Source organism: Urtica dioica, chromosome 9 (genome assembly GCF_054948205.1).
Source record: "Urtica dioica subsp. dioica isolate 48M chromosome 9, U.dioica_male_clone48M_v1_H2, whole genome shotgun sequence".
In the NCBI taxonomy this organism is placed as follows: domain Eukaryota; kingdom Viridiplantae; phylum Streptophyta; class Magnoliopsida; order Rosales; family Urticaceae; genus Urtica; species Urtica dioica.
The window spans coordinates 25,151,407-25,170,327 of NC_142764.1; the positions used below are offsets into that span (position 1 = coordinate 25,151,407).

The following is an 18,921-nucleotide window of genomic DNA, read 5'->3' on the forward strand; positions in this document are numbered from 1 at the left end:
TCTAAAGTTGTACTAATAGTATAGTTATATATAGGTCAGGTGGGTTAGGAACAGGAACAGGTGCTAAATTTGGCGGAAGTCGACATTATTAGGTTATAATATTGGGTACATAGTTGTCTTTTTTTTTTTTTTTTTTTTTTTTTTTTTTTTTTTTTTTTTTAAAGGGAGACTTCTTGTTGACGAATAGCTGAAATTAGCATGAGGGGATAATAGAACCTATATGTTCCTGTTAATGTATATGTATACAGGTCCACACGGCCACCATATATGTTTACATATTTATTGTTTATATTGAGTAAGAAATTATAGCACAAAGTTATAAAGGCCAAAAATGAAGGATCTTGTTTTTAATGTTTATTTTGGACACTTATATTATATCGCATAAGAATGTTTTGTTCAATGATTTAAGAATATGAGTGAGATACAAAGTAACAACATTGATAGAATTGGGTTAAACTCTTCTGACCCCCAATTTATTTTTTTTGGGGGAAATTTTTTAATATTGGTTAAAGAAATGTAAATTGTGTTTTCACACTTAATATATCGTGTTTGTATATACGATTAGTGGAAATCAGAGATCGGCCCACATTTACATTTGAAGAGAGAAATTCGACTAAATAGACGGGTTTGTTTATGAAGAGGACAACTATATAAATTTTATCAAAATTATATTTTTTTAGATTATTTTCTCTTTAGAAATAAAATAGAGAAAACAACTAAAAAGGTTTAAACCCGTCTAAAACTTCTCTCTCTACTTCATTATGATTCAAACTCTATTTTTTTTTAAAGAATATTGAATTTAGTTTGATACTTGTATTTTGGTTTATTCTTTTAATACAATATTGTTGATTTTGTATATTGTAAGTTTAAGAATCATTAATCAAATTGGTAAGAAGAATAATAAAATTTAAAGCAAATTCTATAATTCATTACAATCAATTTAGTATATTGGTAATTTAGCATGCACTTTAAAAAGAATATATTTTACATACTAAATAGCGGGAATTTAGATGTTAAGCAAGCTCGATCTGCCTTTTCAGGTGAATGTATTTAGAGGTCAAGTGCATGTGGTATTGACCTGGAACCAATGTGAGTAATTTTGAGGCACTTACGATCACCAACCATCAGTTTTTCAGATCCTTTGTATGTTGAGTTGATCTGGAGGTTGTCAAGTGCTAAAGTGACATGGTTTGTCGCTTCTGAGTCCATGTACCACGATGGATCTATGACTGACTCACTTCCAGTAAAGAAAGCTGCTTTGTATTGAGCTAAGGAAGAGGATTGTGTGGTAGAGGATGAGAGAGGTTGTGGCTGATAGGATTCATCAAGTCTGTGCCAGCAAACAGAGGCAATGTGTCCTTGCTTGTTGCAGATTTGACAAGTCGATCAGGAATTTTCTCGATCACCATTGCTGCGTCCTCTTTCGAGATCTTCCTCTTCCAAGCGCTTCGTTGTAGTTGACATTGGCTCCTTGAAGATTGACGTCAAGAACTGCATTTTGTTGTTCGATTCTTGTTTCTTGAGATAGTGCCATAGCTATCACTTCTTGAATTGTGACTTCAGATTGATTCTGATCGCAATTTTGCCAACGATTACTGATCATAGCCACGATTACATCATATTCTGATGGCAATCCCATGAGAATCAATGTAATTAGGTAATCTTCAGAGAGATCACATCCAACGAGAAAAAGAGAATCTGATATCGCCTCCATCTTCGCAAAATAGTTGGAAACTGAGAGGCTTCATTTTCTCGTCAATTGCAGTTATAACTAGAGCAACATAACTCGAGCTTTCGAATTCATAGCGAATCGACTTTCCAAAGCACTCCATACTCCTTGCGATGTGATGATTCGAGTAATAGATTTGAGGATCGTTGTGGACAGAGAAGATAGAAGCCATGAGAGTAGCAGCTGATCTTCTCTCATCCATCGATCGAACTCAGGGCTACGATGCATCTCTTTGATTCCTTCGCTGTTGATGGATTCGATGAGCTTTGGTGGACAAGTCCTGGTTCCATCAATGAACCCTCTGAGATTATGGCCATTGATCGCTGGAAGCACCTGAGATCTCCACATTGAGTAGTTGTCTCTGTCGAGCTTGACTGCGATTACATTGTTCACCGATGGAGTTATATGAGAACTCATGAAGGATCGCGTGGATAGATCGTTGACTTTCGATGGCGAAGAAGACGAAGCTTCGTACATCATTTTTGTTGCTCTGATACCAAGAAAGAGTTTGAGAATGTGCTCGGATTTGAAGAGAGAAAGCCTACTCTGAATCAATTCACATTTACCTTATGAACTAACTTTCTTTACACATATATATTCTTTTGCATTAGCTAATCATGATCTAACTACCTAACTAACTATTAGCCCACTTGACCTCTTTGACTGGCTGACGTGGTTGCAGACTCTAACTGATCTCTATCAACACTTGGTCAATGCATGTGAGCAATTTCCTCTTACTCGGGAGGCCTTTGTCGTCAACGTAGCCAACGTCCCAAATACTTATGTGGGACGCATCATTGTGGTTATCTTCGTGGGAATTTGGATGGTCATCCTCCAGGTTATCTTTTGAAGTTTTCTCCGGCTTGTGGTAACTGAGACCAAAGACGTTTCTGATTATAGTTTTGGTCTATTAAGCTTAGTGGGATCAGCTCTCTTGGGTGTTGTATTCAGTGCATCCCATCAAAGGAATGCCTTGTTTGGGTTTATATCAGCAGGACCAACGTCCTCACAAGAATGCCTTTTTGGCCTATTTGTGGGGTCAAATGTCGGGGCCGGATATGCCAAGGAAAAATTTGTGCGAATGGAGCTTTGTGCCCAGACATCAGATGCGGGTAAATGGCGTTTTTCTTTTTTCCTTGTGATGTTCTTGACTAAGTTCCTTTCAGCACTTTGGCCGAGTCCCGAGTGCTGGATTTTTGCTTGATTTTAAGAGTATCGTTTTTTAGTATGAGTCTAAAACGACCTTAGCAAACTTAATAACAATATAAATCATATAGTAGGAGTTTGGCTTTAGCTAAAGCGATCACAGCTAGACATTTCCACATGCATCTTCTATGATTACCTCTTCTGTAAAGTTCCAACATCCTTAAAAACAACCATAACCAGATCGATAAAATAATTTGATTGGCATTTCCAATCATGTAATCTTTTATAATTTAGACTTTGATAGTGCTGATACCATTGTTAAATGTGCACACATTTTCCTATTACGTTTACTTTTAACCGGGTGAACATAGGCTATATATGTCAGCATTTGATAACATTGTAATTAATTAGATGATCAATACGATCTTATAGTTATTTTTGTTAGCATATTAAATTCATTATTAGCTCTCCCTAGGGTAGCATTGAATTTGGAACGCGAGAGAAAAAAAATGAATGATAATAGCATTAGCATTTTTCTTTTGTTTGGATTTTTTTTTTTTTTTTTTATTATTAGATAGCTAATGGAGATCCCATTTCTTTTGGAAATGCTGACAAAAATCAACATCCAGATGGTCTCAAATGGGTACGGTATATTGCAATTTTTGTATGATCCGCGCCTCCCATTTCTTCTTTAATTTTAGCATTCCGTAAAAAAAATTCCTTGGAATTCTCTACATCCAATCAATAACAGATAAAGCAAGAAATCTGGAGGTTCTAACTTTTAACCAATGATCGAAATATCGTTATTTTTATCGTTTTGGAACTCATATTTTACTGGTATTCGATGGTAAGCCAATGATATACCGTGGAATACAGAAAATGAAAAGGTAAATTGTACCGTTTAAGTTTACGTTACTGTCGGAGAATACCGTCAAATACCGTATTTACCAAGATAAATGTAGTGGATAGATATTTTAAAAAATTCATACACAACATAGGATGGAAATATATATATATATATATATATATATATATATATAATAATAATAATAATAATAATAATTCAACAAAAATCCACCATAAACTTAATGACATAGTTTAATACAAAGTACACAATCAAAATAATTATAATATTCATGTTAAAAATCAATTAATTATACATAAAATTTCATATATAATTTAACCAAAAAATCCAAAAAACACATTCAAATCTAAACCATATTTTCTGATGTAACAAAAAAATTGAACACAAACTCCAATTAAACATAATAATGAAGTTAGAAACTAAAAATTTGAACTAAATCATAAAAAATTAACAACAAATTTAATGAAAAACACTTAAGATCATCATATTTTAAGAATTGTCAGAATTTGACCACTTACCGGTAAATTTTCGTTGCAGTGCATTGAGAATTTATCTAAAGACAATTGAAAAGTGGAAGGATTCTTCGGAAAACGACGGAAACCGGAAAAGTTTCCTAAGAATCCAAGAAAAAATTCGATTTTATACATACCGGTACTGAAACTCTAAAAAAACAGATTATGGTCCGATTTTCTATCAAAATCCGCGGGATTTCAATCCTTTGTTCTAACTGAAACTTTCATGACTTTTAAACACAATAAATAATTTTGATTTTCTCTCAATTTTTACTTCAAAATTTCGTATCTCTTGGCCTTATGATTTTGTTTCATAAAAGCGCGTGGTTCTAAACATAGCTATGGCGATCATGTGTGCTTTACCTAAAATAATTATGAACTTTTCTAGGCTCATTAATTTCGGAGCTCCGGTTCGAAAATATTCAATGCTATCCTTATAATGATAGGTAGAGTTTGTCTCATACTTAACATATTTATCAAATATTCATTAGCGTGTATAATATTGGTGTGATAGCATCGTTTGACAAGAAAAGACCAAGGAATCATTCATGTGTAGGAATAAATATCCCAACAAAGTTGAGGATTTTTTAAGGGGATATGATTTGGCTTGGACTAATTAAAACAAGTAAGTTTCGTTCAATATATATATATATATATATATAGCTGGTATGTTCCTTATTAAGAAGCGCCTCTGTTCCAAGCTCCAAAGTGTAAAGTAAGCATGATAAATTTATGATTTGTTTTATATTTTATTTTGTGTGTGACTACACACAGGACATATATATGCCATAAAAAAAGACAGGAGAATAAATGCACTTGGAAAGGAAAAATAACATAAAATGTATTTTCTTTTAATATCTCCAAAAGAAAGTACTACTGTATCACGGAGGCCGAATATTACGATCTTACAAGCGGTCATTTTCAGAATCCTGGTTTGTTTTCGTTCGAAAATCATTCGCCATAAAGATTCTTCTCAGACTTTTATATTGAAAATCCTAACACAATGAGAGGGCCACGTACGAGAGAGAGAGAGAGAGAGAGTAGTCTAATAACAAATATTTGTGATTCGTTGATGACCTTCTAAGCATATTAACATATCAAGCGTGTCACCAGTGAATCTTGGACATAAAATAAAAACTATTGATTTCACATGGCTTTGTTTAATAGAAAAAAAAAAACCCTAACTGAATTCTAGACCACACGGGATTTGAAAGCAATGCGGCAGGAACGATGTATCAATTTATATGCCATAAAAAAAGATATATCAATTTATGGACATTATTTATATGCATGAGAAATTCAGGGAACAAACTTGAAAAGCCTTATCAAACGGGCATGCGAATTTCAAAAGAAGCTTAACACTGAAGAATCTTTCTGATAGATGACTAATCATGAGAAAAAGAACTTTAAATTTTTAAATCTTTGCTAGTTGGTATCTCTTCGAATTTTATATTTTTATTATTCAAGAAATCTTTCTTGAATTGATGCCAATGTCTATCACACCACATATACAATCTTCTATATATATATATATATATATATATATATATATATATATATATATATATATATATATAGTCTCGAAGCATCGGTGTGGGTACTCAATAATGGAATTCCATTCTAAATTTTGAATTAAAGCGCGATGCATATTTTTACTTAATATAAAGAAGGAAACATAAAAGGAATACTGGAAAGAAAAAGGCATATAGGCATCATTGTGATGTAGGTAAAGTGAAATATATATCATGTGTTTATATGTGTCTATAAGAGAAACTTGAAAATATTTGATACTTTAATTGGACTTCTTTATTTTCTTGTTTTGGCTAATCAATGCCAGAACCCATGTTTGTCTTCTGCTACAAGTTCTTTTGGATCATGCTTATAAAGCTTCATCTCTTTTTATCCCCTTTGAATCTGTCTTTTTTTCATATAGCTTTTCACACACCAAAAATGGCCATATGATCAGCTTATTCAAGGGTTTGGACCATAGTCATAACTTAAAATTGACAAGCGGGGAAATGTTGCACCGCATATATCCTTTTCATTAAATTTTAAAGTTTATTATTATTATTATTATTATTTTTTTTTTTTATTGAATATAAGTTTCATTATTTTATTATTTCCTTTTAAATCAATCAATAATGTAATATGACTTATATATATATATATATATATATATATATATATATATATATATATATATATAAATTATATGATCTCCATTACCCTGAAATAATAGGGCTGAGGATAAATTATATGATCTCCATTACCCTGAAATAATAGGGCTGAGGTATAGTTTCAGGTATGGGGATAAGTTTATCATGTTGTACAGAACAAAGTTGATAGCCTAATGGCAAGGGACATAAAAGCTTCCAAGGAATGATGATATTATATTCATCAATCTTCAAGGTAACTTCATCATATTATATACTTTGATTCTAATGATTAGTTCTATTTTTTTTTTTGTTGGTTGCAATGATCAGTGATTATTTTTTTTGATGCATAATTCACTGATTTAAAACACGGGAATCGTGATGGAAAATCTAGCAAAACTACTTTTTCTTTAGCGCAAGACAAAAACTTCTGTTAGCAATATATATGGTTCAATTAAGGTACGGATAATAACTTGGCTATTAAGAGAGTTTATTGTAAGGCCTCTATATATATTTTATTATATGTAATATAATCATGTACTTGTAGTATAATAATTCGAAACTTAAAGCCGTTAAGATAGAAAGGAGAAGCCACGTGGTGTGATCAGCTTGATCAAGCCCATAAAATATGCCCTTTTTAAAAGGTAATTTGTGGTAATTAATGACTGGTATATATTCGAAGATATCTTTCAAGTGAGTTTTAAGAGTTTAGTGCTAATATTATTTGATAACTGAAAATTGTTTTACAGTCTCAACTCTCTTCTACAAAAAAAAAAAAAAAAAAAAGTTGTAACGATATAAGAACAACGTAAATTTCCTTGATATTATTGCTCATGCATAAGAGCAATGGAATGCCCAGGGAGTTTCAGTTTAAGCGGTTGCATATCTACGTATCCAACAAAGCACCACTAAGAGTGGTCCACATTAGTTTGAACTCGGTACGATTAACCAAGTAACGCTATTAGTGATCAAATGTTATACAATTGTCTCACGCTGACCACAATTTACCGAACAAGAAAAGTGCCGAGCACAACGAATATTCCAGTGAAATTGTCTTTAAAAACAAACAAACCTAGTAAAAGATAGAACCATAAGTAAATTCAACAAGGTTAATGTGTAAGAAAGATGATAGAGGGTATCCAGTTGTCATTAACGTGTGATAGGTTTATCTGATCGCTCCATGTCATTCGTTTTAGCTTGTGTTTTATAGTCATGAAATTTTTGAGTTCGTTGGTTGATCAATGATCTTGCAGTTATTGAGTGATAACTGCTATATATGTGTGTGTCCTTGTTTTATTTAGTTTTGCGCGATAATAGCCAAAAGGTGTGTCTTTGGTGCATTTGTAAGCGTCGAGTCTCTTTATTACTTAAGTCAATTACTTTTTGTTAGTTGTAATGGCGACATTATGTTCGTTTGATAGTCCTTTTGACTAGCCAGTTTTTCTTCTGATTGAAGTTCTGCTCGAAATGTTATGATATGTCCCTTGTGAACTCGTTTTTCTTTATGTTTTAGATAAGCTCGGATCTTTTTGTGTTGTTCACATCAAATTGTTTGAGTTATTTTGGTGTGTAACGAAAGCCTTCCAAGTTCTTAAAATTTTGTGAAAGTAACTACAGGAAAAATATGATTTTAAGAAACCCACCGATAAATAATAATTACTAACATGGCCAAATCCATAACATAAAAACACTAGGCCCAAGTTTAAACAAATCAAGTTTTTTTTTTGGATAAATAAGTTTTTTTTTTCAACAATTATTTTTTAGGGCAAAGCTTTCAACAATTATTGTTGTATCATTTACACGAGAACATTCTAAATTGAACTTTGGATAACAGAACATGTACACTAGGCAACACACAATTCACGAAAAAAATATGCTAATAAAAATACCTAGGCGATTGTGCCACACATAGCTAGATGAGTAGAGCACATACGTTGAGGTGGGCTGATCAAGATGATTTTAGCTTTAATATACATTTTTTATATAATTTTTTAATAAACTCTTTGTTAAAATTAACCATTAAATTCATGATTAACCGATATTAACTTAAATTTATGACATTTAAAATTAATGAACTATAGTATTTATCAACTTGAATTAGCCAAATGATTATCATCAATCAAATTTGTAACTTAACTATTCAAACATTAAAGATATAGCTCAATTAATGGATATGTTTCACCGACTTGTCTTAATTTTTATTATTTATTTAATTATTAAGAGTTATGCTAATAATTAACAAATTAGTCATATTTACACTTTTAGATTGCTATTTAGCCAACCTTTGGTAATTATTTGATTAATATCCTAACTTTATTACGGTTACAACTATTTACAACTGATTACACAAATATTGGTTATTTACCAAATATTTACTAAAAGTTGGCTAAATACCAAACCATACATGTAAATATGGTTATATCTTTACTAGACCCAAAAATTTAACATAGGGAGTCCAAACTCCAATGTGACCATTTACCTAACTCTCCATTTATGAAATAATATTTACAAATTTTACACAATCTTATAAATAATCATATTAATTTTTAAAACGGGGGCTTGAGTAAAGTAACCAATCACAAACTTCATTTTTTTTCAAATTAGTCAACGTTTAGTTTATTTTGCGAAGTAGTCAATAAACCACATTAATCAATATGTTAAGACTATTATACCCTCAACTAAATAGACAAGATATTGAATTAAATAAAAGAATAAATTTGAAATATGACAAAAAAAAATAACACTTCCCATTATAAATTACAAATATCTCTGAAAATTTGAAAAATTATATTGAGATCTTTACTGCATCTGACCAACCATGAGAGCTTCCCCATGGCACTCGAAGGTTGCGTCGTAGTCTAACAGAGTTTCATACATTAACACAAATATACTGACATTAACACAAATAAACATAATATAGTCACATTGACATAATTTTACGTAGACATTAACATAAATAAACACAAAATATGCAAGGAAAAAAAGCAAGATTATAGGCTAAGAAAGTCAGCGTGAAAGTGAGAGAAAAATCGATTAAAAAAAATAAAGAAGAAGAAGATGAAGACCATTTTCAAGAAGCTTTACAAAGGAAGCAATCAGGAGCCCAATTGAACCTCTCCGAGACCTTGATCCTGGCAAGCTGTCGTCTTCTTCCGAAAATCGTGCTGCTTCATTATCTCTCATACGAGTCTTTTGTCATCATCTTCGTCGACGACGTTGGCTTCTACAAAGGTTGCGCCGAGTGGTGCCAATGGGTAAACCATCGCTCCGTCGACAGCGCCACATAGCTTGATCTGTAGCCAAGCTATCATCGGTGCCGGAGATATATAATCGTGTATTTGTTTTTTTTTTATTAAGAGGGAGGAGAGAGATTTGTAATCATATTTAATTGTATCAAGAGAAATATTAAGAAATATTATATATTAATTGTATTGTATTCAAAAGTTGATTATTATAATTATATCTTATATATTTTCTCCAATATTGAAGTTAATTGTTGCCTTAGAATAGGCGTGTAATGATTCATTGTCTCGTGTATATATACACACACTATTAACGTAAAAGTCAAACTTTTCTTTATTTATTTGTTTATTTTGAAAATAGATATGATTATTTAAATAAAGGGAAAAATCGGAAACAAATATTTTGTTTAATTACTATATCATCATAATTGACTATTCAAGTATTGTTTTTTTTTTTAAATATTGACTATTTTGCAATTCCAACGTTTCACGTGGGGTTAGTTTGTGTGATTTTTCTCTCAAATATATAATACTAAAGTAAAGAAAGCAAATTCGCTTGGTTTTAGTTAACATAATAAAAAGTAATTTGACAAGAGGGGGCTATCTAGCAGCCCCACCCCAAATGAGAATATTTGCAAAAAAGATGGGAAAAAAAAATGGGAAATGGCCGGATGTAGTAGTGTTTTCAATGATTTGGACCAAAATATAGGGTACCTTGTTTTTGGACACTTTTAGTAGTGTTTTGAGGAGAGATAATAGTTTGATACCGGGTTTACCCTTGAATTTGTAATTTTGTTCATTCAAACCCCCAAACCAAAACTTGCTGTATAAGACTTCTCATACGGTCTTGTTTATTGTGCCATGTACAGCTCTCTCTCTCCTCTCTTTTTTTTTCTCTGCGTGTGAAGGACGTTTCATCTCCCTGTCATGATCCTCCATGAGCTGCGTGTCTATGAAGTGAAGCTCAGCTCTCCGGCCACCTCGTCCTCGTCTAAAAGTAAGCTTCTTTCGTTCATCGTCTTCGTCGTCTTCTCTCCTCTCTTTTTGTTTCTGGGCTTTCGTTCATCGTCGTGGGGTTTTTGAGTTTATGGGTTTCGGATTCATGTTTGTTCAACGTCATTATCGTGCATCTTAAAAGAAAGCTTCTTTTTCGTCGTTCATCTTTGTTTTCGTGCGTTTGTCTGGGTTTTAGGTCTGTGTCGTTCTGGGTTTGTTGGTGCCATTACCCGCCGTCTCTGTGTTGTTTGTTGCTGGGTTTGTTTGTGTGTTGTTCTTCATTGTTTTTCGCGTTCTTGAATTGTAGACATACATGTCTACAGTCTCTAAAATTGTAGACTGTAGACATGTTGTAATTGTAGACATATAGGTCTACAACTTCCGTTGTTGTAGACGTATTAGTCTACAACAGCTGAAGGTGTAGACCTGTATGTCTACAGTTGTAGACAGTATATCTACAATTACAATAATTGTAGACAGTATATCTACAATTACACTTCATTGGTGTAATTGTAGATATACATTTCTACAAATATTCTCATTGTAGACATTTAATTTTTTTCATACATGATAATAACAAAATCAGATATGCGTTTCTCCTATGCAGGAATGTCCGAAATATATATATTTTTGAAACACAGTGGTACATGGGTCGAACCCACAGTATACGTCGAGGGAGGAAATTTGGGTATTATGGTGTCGTCTTCGGTGAACTACCCTAGTTTGATGCAGATTTTGTTCGCGGAGCTTGGCCTTTCCCCATCAACTCACAGGATCGGTTTGAAGTACTTGATTGACGGTGCATGTAAACCTGTTGAGATTAAAGACAACGGTCAATTGAAAGCTTATTTGTATTTGAGGAAAACGATACCTGACGTCGGAAGATTTCATATGATTTTGGAAATATCTGAAGAGCCACGGGAAGGGCATGAGGCAGCATGGGATAGCGTAGTTTCTCCAGGATTTAGATCAACTCCTAACACGGTTGAGCCAACGCAGGGACTTGAGGACATGAATACTTTCTACGATGCAACGGAAGAATGTAGAGAATCCCCTCCTCGACCACCTAGACAGACTGCTCCTACTCCGCCTCCTCCATGTAGAGAGTCCCATCCTCCGCCTCCTCCACGTAGGCAGTCCGCTCATCCTCCTCCTCCTCATCCAAGTAGCGATGAGCAAGTGCTGGATATCAATTCCCCTGTGACACTCAAGCTTCATGGAATGTATGCTAGCAAATTGGTGTTGCAAAAACAATTGAGTTTGTATGCCATTAACAAACACTGTACGTTTCGGACAAAGTATTCATCTAAAGAATGTCTCCATGTAGTTTGTCCGGGAGAGCATTGTAAATGGAGTGTTCGAGCAGTTAGAATTCCCAGCTCTCCGATTTTTAGGATTAAAAGGTAATTATTAGGTTGCCATAATAGAATAATTGTTAGTTTACATGTCTACAAACTACTCCATGAGTAGACATGCAAGTCTACAGTTTACATAAATTATAGACTTGCAATTCTATAATTGAAAACAATTGTAGATATTATAAGTACACAGTTACTGAAACTGTAGACATATATCTCTACAATTATCGTTAATTGTAGACTTATAAGTCTACAGTTTATGAGAGTTTTTATTACAATTATACATATAAATTGAAAGTAATGTTTAATTTGGAATTTTCTTATTCAGGTTTGAGAGTGAACATATTTGTCCTATAAATGAAAGACAAGGATATCATCCTCAAGCCACATCCAAAGTAGTGGGAGAGGTTGTGAAGCACAAGTGCATAGATCCGACGTTGGGATTGTGTAAACCAAAGGAGATCATTAATTACATGCAAATGGATTACGGAGTTCGTATGTCATACAAAAAAGCGTGGCGGTCGAGAGGAAAAGCTCTTAAGTCCCTTTACGGCACCGAAGCAGAGTCCTACGCGTTCCTACCTAAGTTGATGTACATGATCGAGACTAAAAATCCAGGTTCTCTCTTTGACCTTGTCACTACGGGGTCGAATAATCAGTTCGTTAGCTTCTTCATGTCACTTAGCCCGTGGAGGAGGGGTTGGAAGTATTGCAGGCCTATTATCATTGTTGATGCAACTTTCTTGAAGAACTATTACAAAGGAACTTTGTATACAGCGTGTGCCATGGACGGAAATGAACAAATATTTCCACTCGCCTTCTTTCATGGTTCTAATGAATCTAATGAGACTTGGATTTACTTCTTGAGAAAGGTGAAGGACGCTATTGGGGATAGGGAGCATACGGTAATTGTATCTGATAGGCACCAAGGAATAGTTAATGCAGTCAAGGAGGTGTATCCAACCCGTGAACACGGTTTTTGCGTACATCATTTGCTTGGTAACTTGAAGACCACATTCAAAGGGAGCATAACAAAGCAAGTGAAGTGGAAATTTTACGCCGCAGCAAAGGCGTACACTCAGCCGGAATTTGAGAAGTACATGTGTATGTTGGACTCTGAAAATCCAGAAATACGCCCATACCTGGAGAAGGAGGTTGGGTATCAAAGGTGGGCACGATCTTGTTTTCGTGAAAACAGGTACGATATCATGACGAACAACAACGCAGAATCATTGAATGCGTTCAACGTTAAGCCTAGAGAGTTTCCTATTTCTAAGTTGTTCGACTGGTTGCGGGAAAGAAGTCTAGGATGGTATCACGAACGTAGAGAGTTGGCAACAAAAACAACAACGTTATTGACCAAAGAGGCCCAGAAGAAACTAGAGACAAACTATGCTGCAGCTTGTGGAATGCCGGTATGTTGATCTTTTTGTATTTTATTCAGTATTGTGTTCTAACTGTAGACATACGTAATCTACAATTGTGATGATTGTAGACATTTATGTCTACAATTAGCAGTGATTGTAGATGATGTATGTCTACAATTGGTAGTGATTATATACATTGATGTCCACAATTTGTATAAAACTATAGACATTGATGTCTACAATGACATTGAAGTCTACAGTTACAGGTATTTATAGACATCTACGTCTACAATTGTAGTTATATGTCTACACGTACATGACTTACTCTAATTATTCTTTTATTCTAGGTGAGGCCATCATCATTCCTCGAGTTTGAGGTAGGTGACAGAGATGGAAACACGTGGGCTGTCAATTTGCACGAAAAAACATGCTCGTGTCGGGAATTTCAACTTGACAGTTTCATATGTGCTCATGGTATTGCTGCGTGTGGACATCGTAACCTTGCGGTTGAGGGATATATTTCGCCTTACTATACTGCAGAGTATTGGAGGGCAAGTTATGCAGGTGTCCACCATCCCCATGGTAATATTCAGACGTGGATTATTCCCCCTGAGGTCGCAAATTTTGTAATTCAGCCTCCAACACACAGAGCACGTGCCGCAGGTAGACCGAAGAAGAGACGTATACCTTCTCAAGGGGAAGAGCCTATTCGTAGGAAGTGTTCGCGGTGTGGAGAAGTTGGTCACAACCGGACTACATGCAGCAGTCCAGTTCCTTTGTCGGAGAGGAATGGATGAATTATTTCCGGATTTTCAGAGTCCAACATACACATGTACTTCTCAAATTCCGGCTGAGTGTACGCCTTTGAATGTGTATTTAATGTCTTTTTGGAACTTGGAGTGTATTTACTCTGTTTTGGAGTTTGAATGACGACTTATATGATAAAATTATGTCTTTTTTACGTCTTGAATACATTACATGATAGAAGTTGTTCAAATTATAGACTTCATTGTCTACCAGTTGTGGTGAATGTAGACATTAATGTCTACAGTTGTTGTGATTGTAGACATAAAATGTCAAACTGTAGATATATATGTCTACAATCACGACGATTGTAGACATCACTGTACACATCTTTAGACATAACAAAACAAAAGCTATCAGTTGTAGTGAATGTAGACATTAATGTCTACAGTTGTTGTGTAGACGTAAAATGTCAAATTGTAGATATATATGTCTACAATCACGACGACTGTAGACATCACTGTACAGATCTTTAGACACGGCCATAACAAAACAAAAGCTATCAGTTGTAGTGAATGTAGACATTAATGTCTACAGTTGTTATGATTGTAGACCTATAATGTCAAACTGTAGATATATATGTCTACAATCACGACGACTGTAGCCATAACAAAACAAACCATACCAAGATAGATAGCACTGTTTAGGAATTCATGCTTCAAATTGTCATACAAAGCCATACAAAAATATAAAACATAGTTTTAAAAGTAACTTCATAGTTTGAGATTGAGTTCATGTAAACATAAAAATCTAGTCCTTAGATGTCGGAAACTCGTCGTCAGATCCGTAGCCGGTCGCAAGTTTCACCGCCCCATGACGGAATAAATCAATCGTGAGCTTCCGCCTAAACATGTTCATGAGGGATGCGTCTAAATTAGACATGTGTACGCCGTGGGTCAAGTACTCAACTGTCTTGATCACGAACATGCCACAATCTCCGTCGTCGGGCTTGTCCCCTTCGGGCTTGTCCCCTTCGGGCTTGTCCCCTTCGGGCTTGTCTCCGTCGGGCTTGTCCCCTTCGGGCTTGTCCCCTTCGGGCTTGTCCCCTTCGGGCTTGTCCCCTTCGGGCTTGTCTCCGTCGGGCTTGTCCCCTTCGGGCTTGTCCCCGTCGTTTTCGTCGGGTTTGTCCCCGTCGTTGTCGTCGGGCTTGTCCCCGTCGTTGTTTTCTTCTTCTTCTGTCTTCTCTTCCTCTTCCTTTTCCTCTTTTCCCTATACAAACAATCAACAAGTTCAAACAGTCTACAATATCAGTTATTGTCTACTTAAAATCAATTCTACGATTGCAGTCATTGTGTACTTATAAGTCTACAATTTCTGTAATTGTAGACTTTGAAGTCTACAATTTCAGAAATTGTATACTTCTAGGTCTACAGTGTCAGTAATTGTAGACTTAAAAGTCTACTATTGTAGAAAGTGTAAGTCTACAATTTCAGTCAGTAATTTACCTTGTTGTTTTCTTCTTCTTCTGTCTTCTCTTCTTCTTCCTTCTCATCTTTCTTTTCCTCTTCCTTTTCCTCTTTTCCCTAGACAAACAATCAACAAGTTCAAACAGTCTACAATATCAATTATTGTCTACTTAAAATCCATTCTACGATTGCAGTCATTGTGTACTTATAAGTCTACAATTTCAGTAATTGTAGACTTTTAAGTCTACAATTTCATTTATTGTATACTTATAGGTCTACAATTTCTGAAATTGTATACTTATAGGTCTACAATTTCTGAAATTGTATACTTCTAAGTCTACAGTTTTAGTAATTGTAGACTTAAAAGTCTACAATTTCAGAAAGTGTAAACGTATAGGTCTACAATTTCAGTCAGTAATTTACCTTGTTTTTTTCTTCGTCTTCTTCTGTCTCTGATTCATCATCAGAGTCAGTTTCATATTCACTCTCACTTTCATTTTTTTTTTCAACGACCGTTTCCTTCACTGGTGTGGCATCTGGCTTGTTGTCTGGCTTACCATCACCATCGGACTCGGTCTCGGACTCGGTTTCACTTTCTGTCCCCGTCTCTGTTTCACTTTGTGCTTCCTTGTTGTTGTTCTTCTCCGGCTGTGGATCAATCTTCGCCGAGAGAGCTTTGACAATTCCCCTAATCTCGTTCTTGAAAACTTCATTGGCGGCCTTAAACCCTGTCCATTCAGCCTTCAACTGAAGGATTGAATCTTCCAGCTCTATGAGCTTAAGTTGGGTCTGTAAGGTTAGAAAATGGACAATATATCAAAACAGTGTATACATTGACGTTTACAATACAACTGATTGTAGACAATTACGTCTACAATTTATGAATGTAGACATTGACGTCTACAATTGAACTGATTGTAGACATTTACGTCTACAATTGGTACAAATTGTAGACCTGAATATCTACAGTAGTGGTTATTGTAGATATATAGGAAGGTAATGTACTCACCCGTGAATCATCATTGTTGGACCTCGAGGTGGAGGTGGACGCGAGGGAAAGTACATGATTCTGCTTAAACTTCTGCTTCTTCTTCTGAGGGAGTATATCCTCAACCTCAGCGCCAAGTGGTCTGAATTCTACATCCTGGAAATTAATCTCCTTCAGTCTTGAATCCAAGACATGCGCATTTGTTTTCCACCGCCGCATAAGTGGTACGGCGGTTTCAGACACTTGTTGGCAGAGCTTTAGAGCAGTCAGCACAGGCAGGCACTCGTACGCCCAGACTTGAAGCGGGTAGACGAAACCCGGGAAGTTGATTTTTTGCTTCGACTCCGCCTTGGAGGCCATCTTCATAACATACTTCCGCACCTGTCCGTGGAAGAAATTCCACGCCACGTTCCCCCATGGATGTTTGTTGAATTCATCCAAGTCCTCGACAAGCATTGCCCAAGACATGTTTTGTATCGGGGTGTGAGCCGGAGCGGCGAGGAGAATGTTCGTCAGGAAGTGAAGTAGTAACAACTTCACTCGCTTTTGAGTGTTCTCCCAAGACTTGCTTTTACTTAGCATTGACGTCAACACTCCCCGATTCTTCACGACGCCTCCAAGGAAGATTTCTTTGAACAAGCTACCTTCCACATCGGTAATCTCCACGTCACAGGGGCTGTAGTCATCGACGTAGCGAAGACCAGTTATCTCCGCGAACTGCTTTGCTGTAAAAGGTCTCGGTTCCCCACCAATCTCTATGTAGATCGCGTCATCTGACTCGACCCCCTCAAAATCACCAACCCTCATCAACAGGTGATTAATAATCTTAGATGATTTGGTGATTTTTGGATGATCAAGGAACTGGCCGAAACATGACGCACTAAACAACTCCTTCTCCTCAGGAGACATGGCCATCGTCTCCTCAAACTTGTCCAATGCGCCGAAGAAGCTGAAATTATGGTCGACAATCTGTTCTTCGGCAACAAACCTCAGAAATCCCTGCATATGCCAAGAAAAAAACATGAAAATCTACACAAACACTCCTCATATCACCAGAATTATATCTACACAAAAGTGCTCATACAAAAACCAGTCTACAATTTCTGAAATTGTAGACTGTTATGTCTATAATTTCCAGAATTGTAGACTGTTATGTCTACAATGTCTGGAATTGTAGACTATTATGTCTACAATTTCTGAAATTATAGACTTTTATGTCTACAGTTCGCGTGACTGTAGCCATTTATATCTACAGTTCATATAAATAGCTATATAAATGGCTACATTCACAAAAATTCTAGACATAAAACTATACAATTCCAGAAATTTTAGATGTCGAAAAAAATAGTCTACAACAACAAAATGGTGTGAAACTATAGACATAAACATCTACAATTCTAGTGACTATAGCTATAAATGTTTACAACTACAGAATTTATAACCTATTAAGTTTTTAAAACACTATAAATGTAGATCAAACATTCTACAATCACATGAATAATAACCTAAACTCATCTTTGCATGCTATAAAAAAGTTACCCCAAACGCTCAAAGTGAAGAAATTTACCTCATAAGTGAAGAAAAAAACATGAAAATCTACACATATCACCAGACTTATATCTACACAAACAGTACTCATACAAAAAAGAGTCTACGATTTCTGAAATTGTATACCTTTATGTCTACAATTCTGATGACTGTAGCCATTTACATCTACAGTTCATATAAATGGCTACATTCACAAAAATTCTAGAAATAAAAGTCTACAATTACAGCTATTGTAGATGTCGAAAAAATAGTCTACAACAACAAAATGGTGTGAAATTGTAGACATAAACATATACAATTCTATGAACTATAGCTTTAAATGTCTACAATTACAGAAATTATAACCTATGCAGTTTTCAAAACACAGAAAATGTAGATCAACGAAATCTAAATAATAACCCAAATTCAGTTTTGCATGGCATAAAAAAGTTACCCAAAACACTCAAAGTGAAGAAATTTACCTCATTTACAGTTGGTTTTCGTTTTCTGAGTTGAAATTGCGATGTCTCATCTGAATTTGACGCCGGTGAGTCAATGACCGGTTTTGGTTTCTTCACTCGAGACTTTGTTGGCTTCTTGGCCGGAGAAAGATTTTTCTTCAGCGGCGCCGGAGCTTTCTTCATCGTCCTCGGACTCTTCCGAACCGGCGCGCGTTTTTTGGCCGTCATTTTCTGCGATTTTGGGTTTCAAAAAATGGGATTCGTAGAGATTTGAAAGAATAATGAGCAACAAACTTGAGATTTTTAGGAGAGATTAGAAACGGCCCCGGCGATTTCGGCGACGTGGGTGACAGATCCCGGGATTTCG

General features: G+C 35.3%; 2 protein-coding genes across 2 annotated transcripts; one reads left to right on the top strand and one right to left on the bottom strand.

The window, feature by feature from the left end:
* The first annotated feature begins 11,654 nt into the window (after window positions 1–11,654).
* LOC149386152 (protein FAR-RED IMPAIRED RESPONSE 1-like) lies at window positions 11,655–14,313 on the top strand. The gene is made up of 3 exons (XM_089626476.1): window positions 11,655–12,046; window positions 12,330–13,416; window positions 13,716–14,313. The coding sequence occupies exons 1-3, from the start codon at window positions 11,655–11,657 to the stop codon at window positions 14,163–14,165; spliced, it is 1,929 nt and encodes a 642-aa protein (XP_089482602.1). The 3' UTR covers window positions 14,166–14,313.
* Window positions 14,314–14,922: 609 nt separating this feature from the next.
* On the bottom strand, window positions 14,923–18,782 carry LOC149386153 (uncharacterized). The gene is made up of 6 exons (XM_089626477.1): window positions 18,576–18,782; window positions 18,448–18,459; window positions 16,588–17,565; window positions 16,002–16,367; window positions 15,618–15,695; window positions 14,923–15,381 (listed from the first exon to the last, which is right to left on the bottom strand). The coding sequence occupies exons 1-6, from the start codon at window positions 18,780–18,782 to the stop codon at window positions 14,923–14,925; spliced, it is 2,100 nt and encodes a 699-aa protein (XP_089482603.1).
* Between the last annotated feature and the right edge of the window lie 139 nt (window positions 18,783–18,921).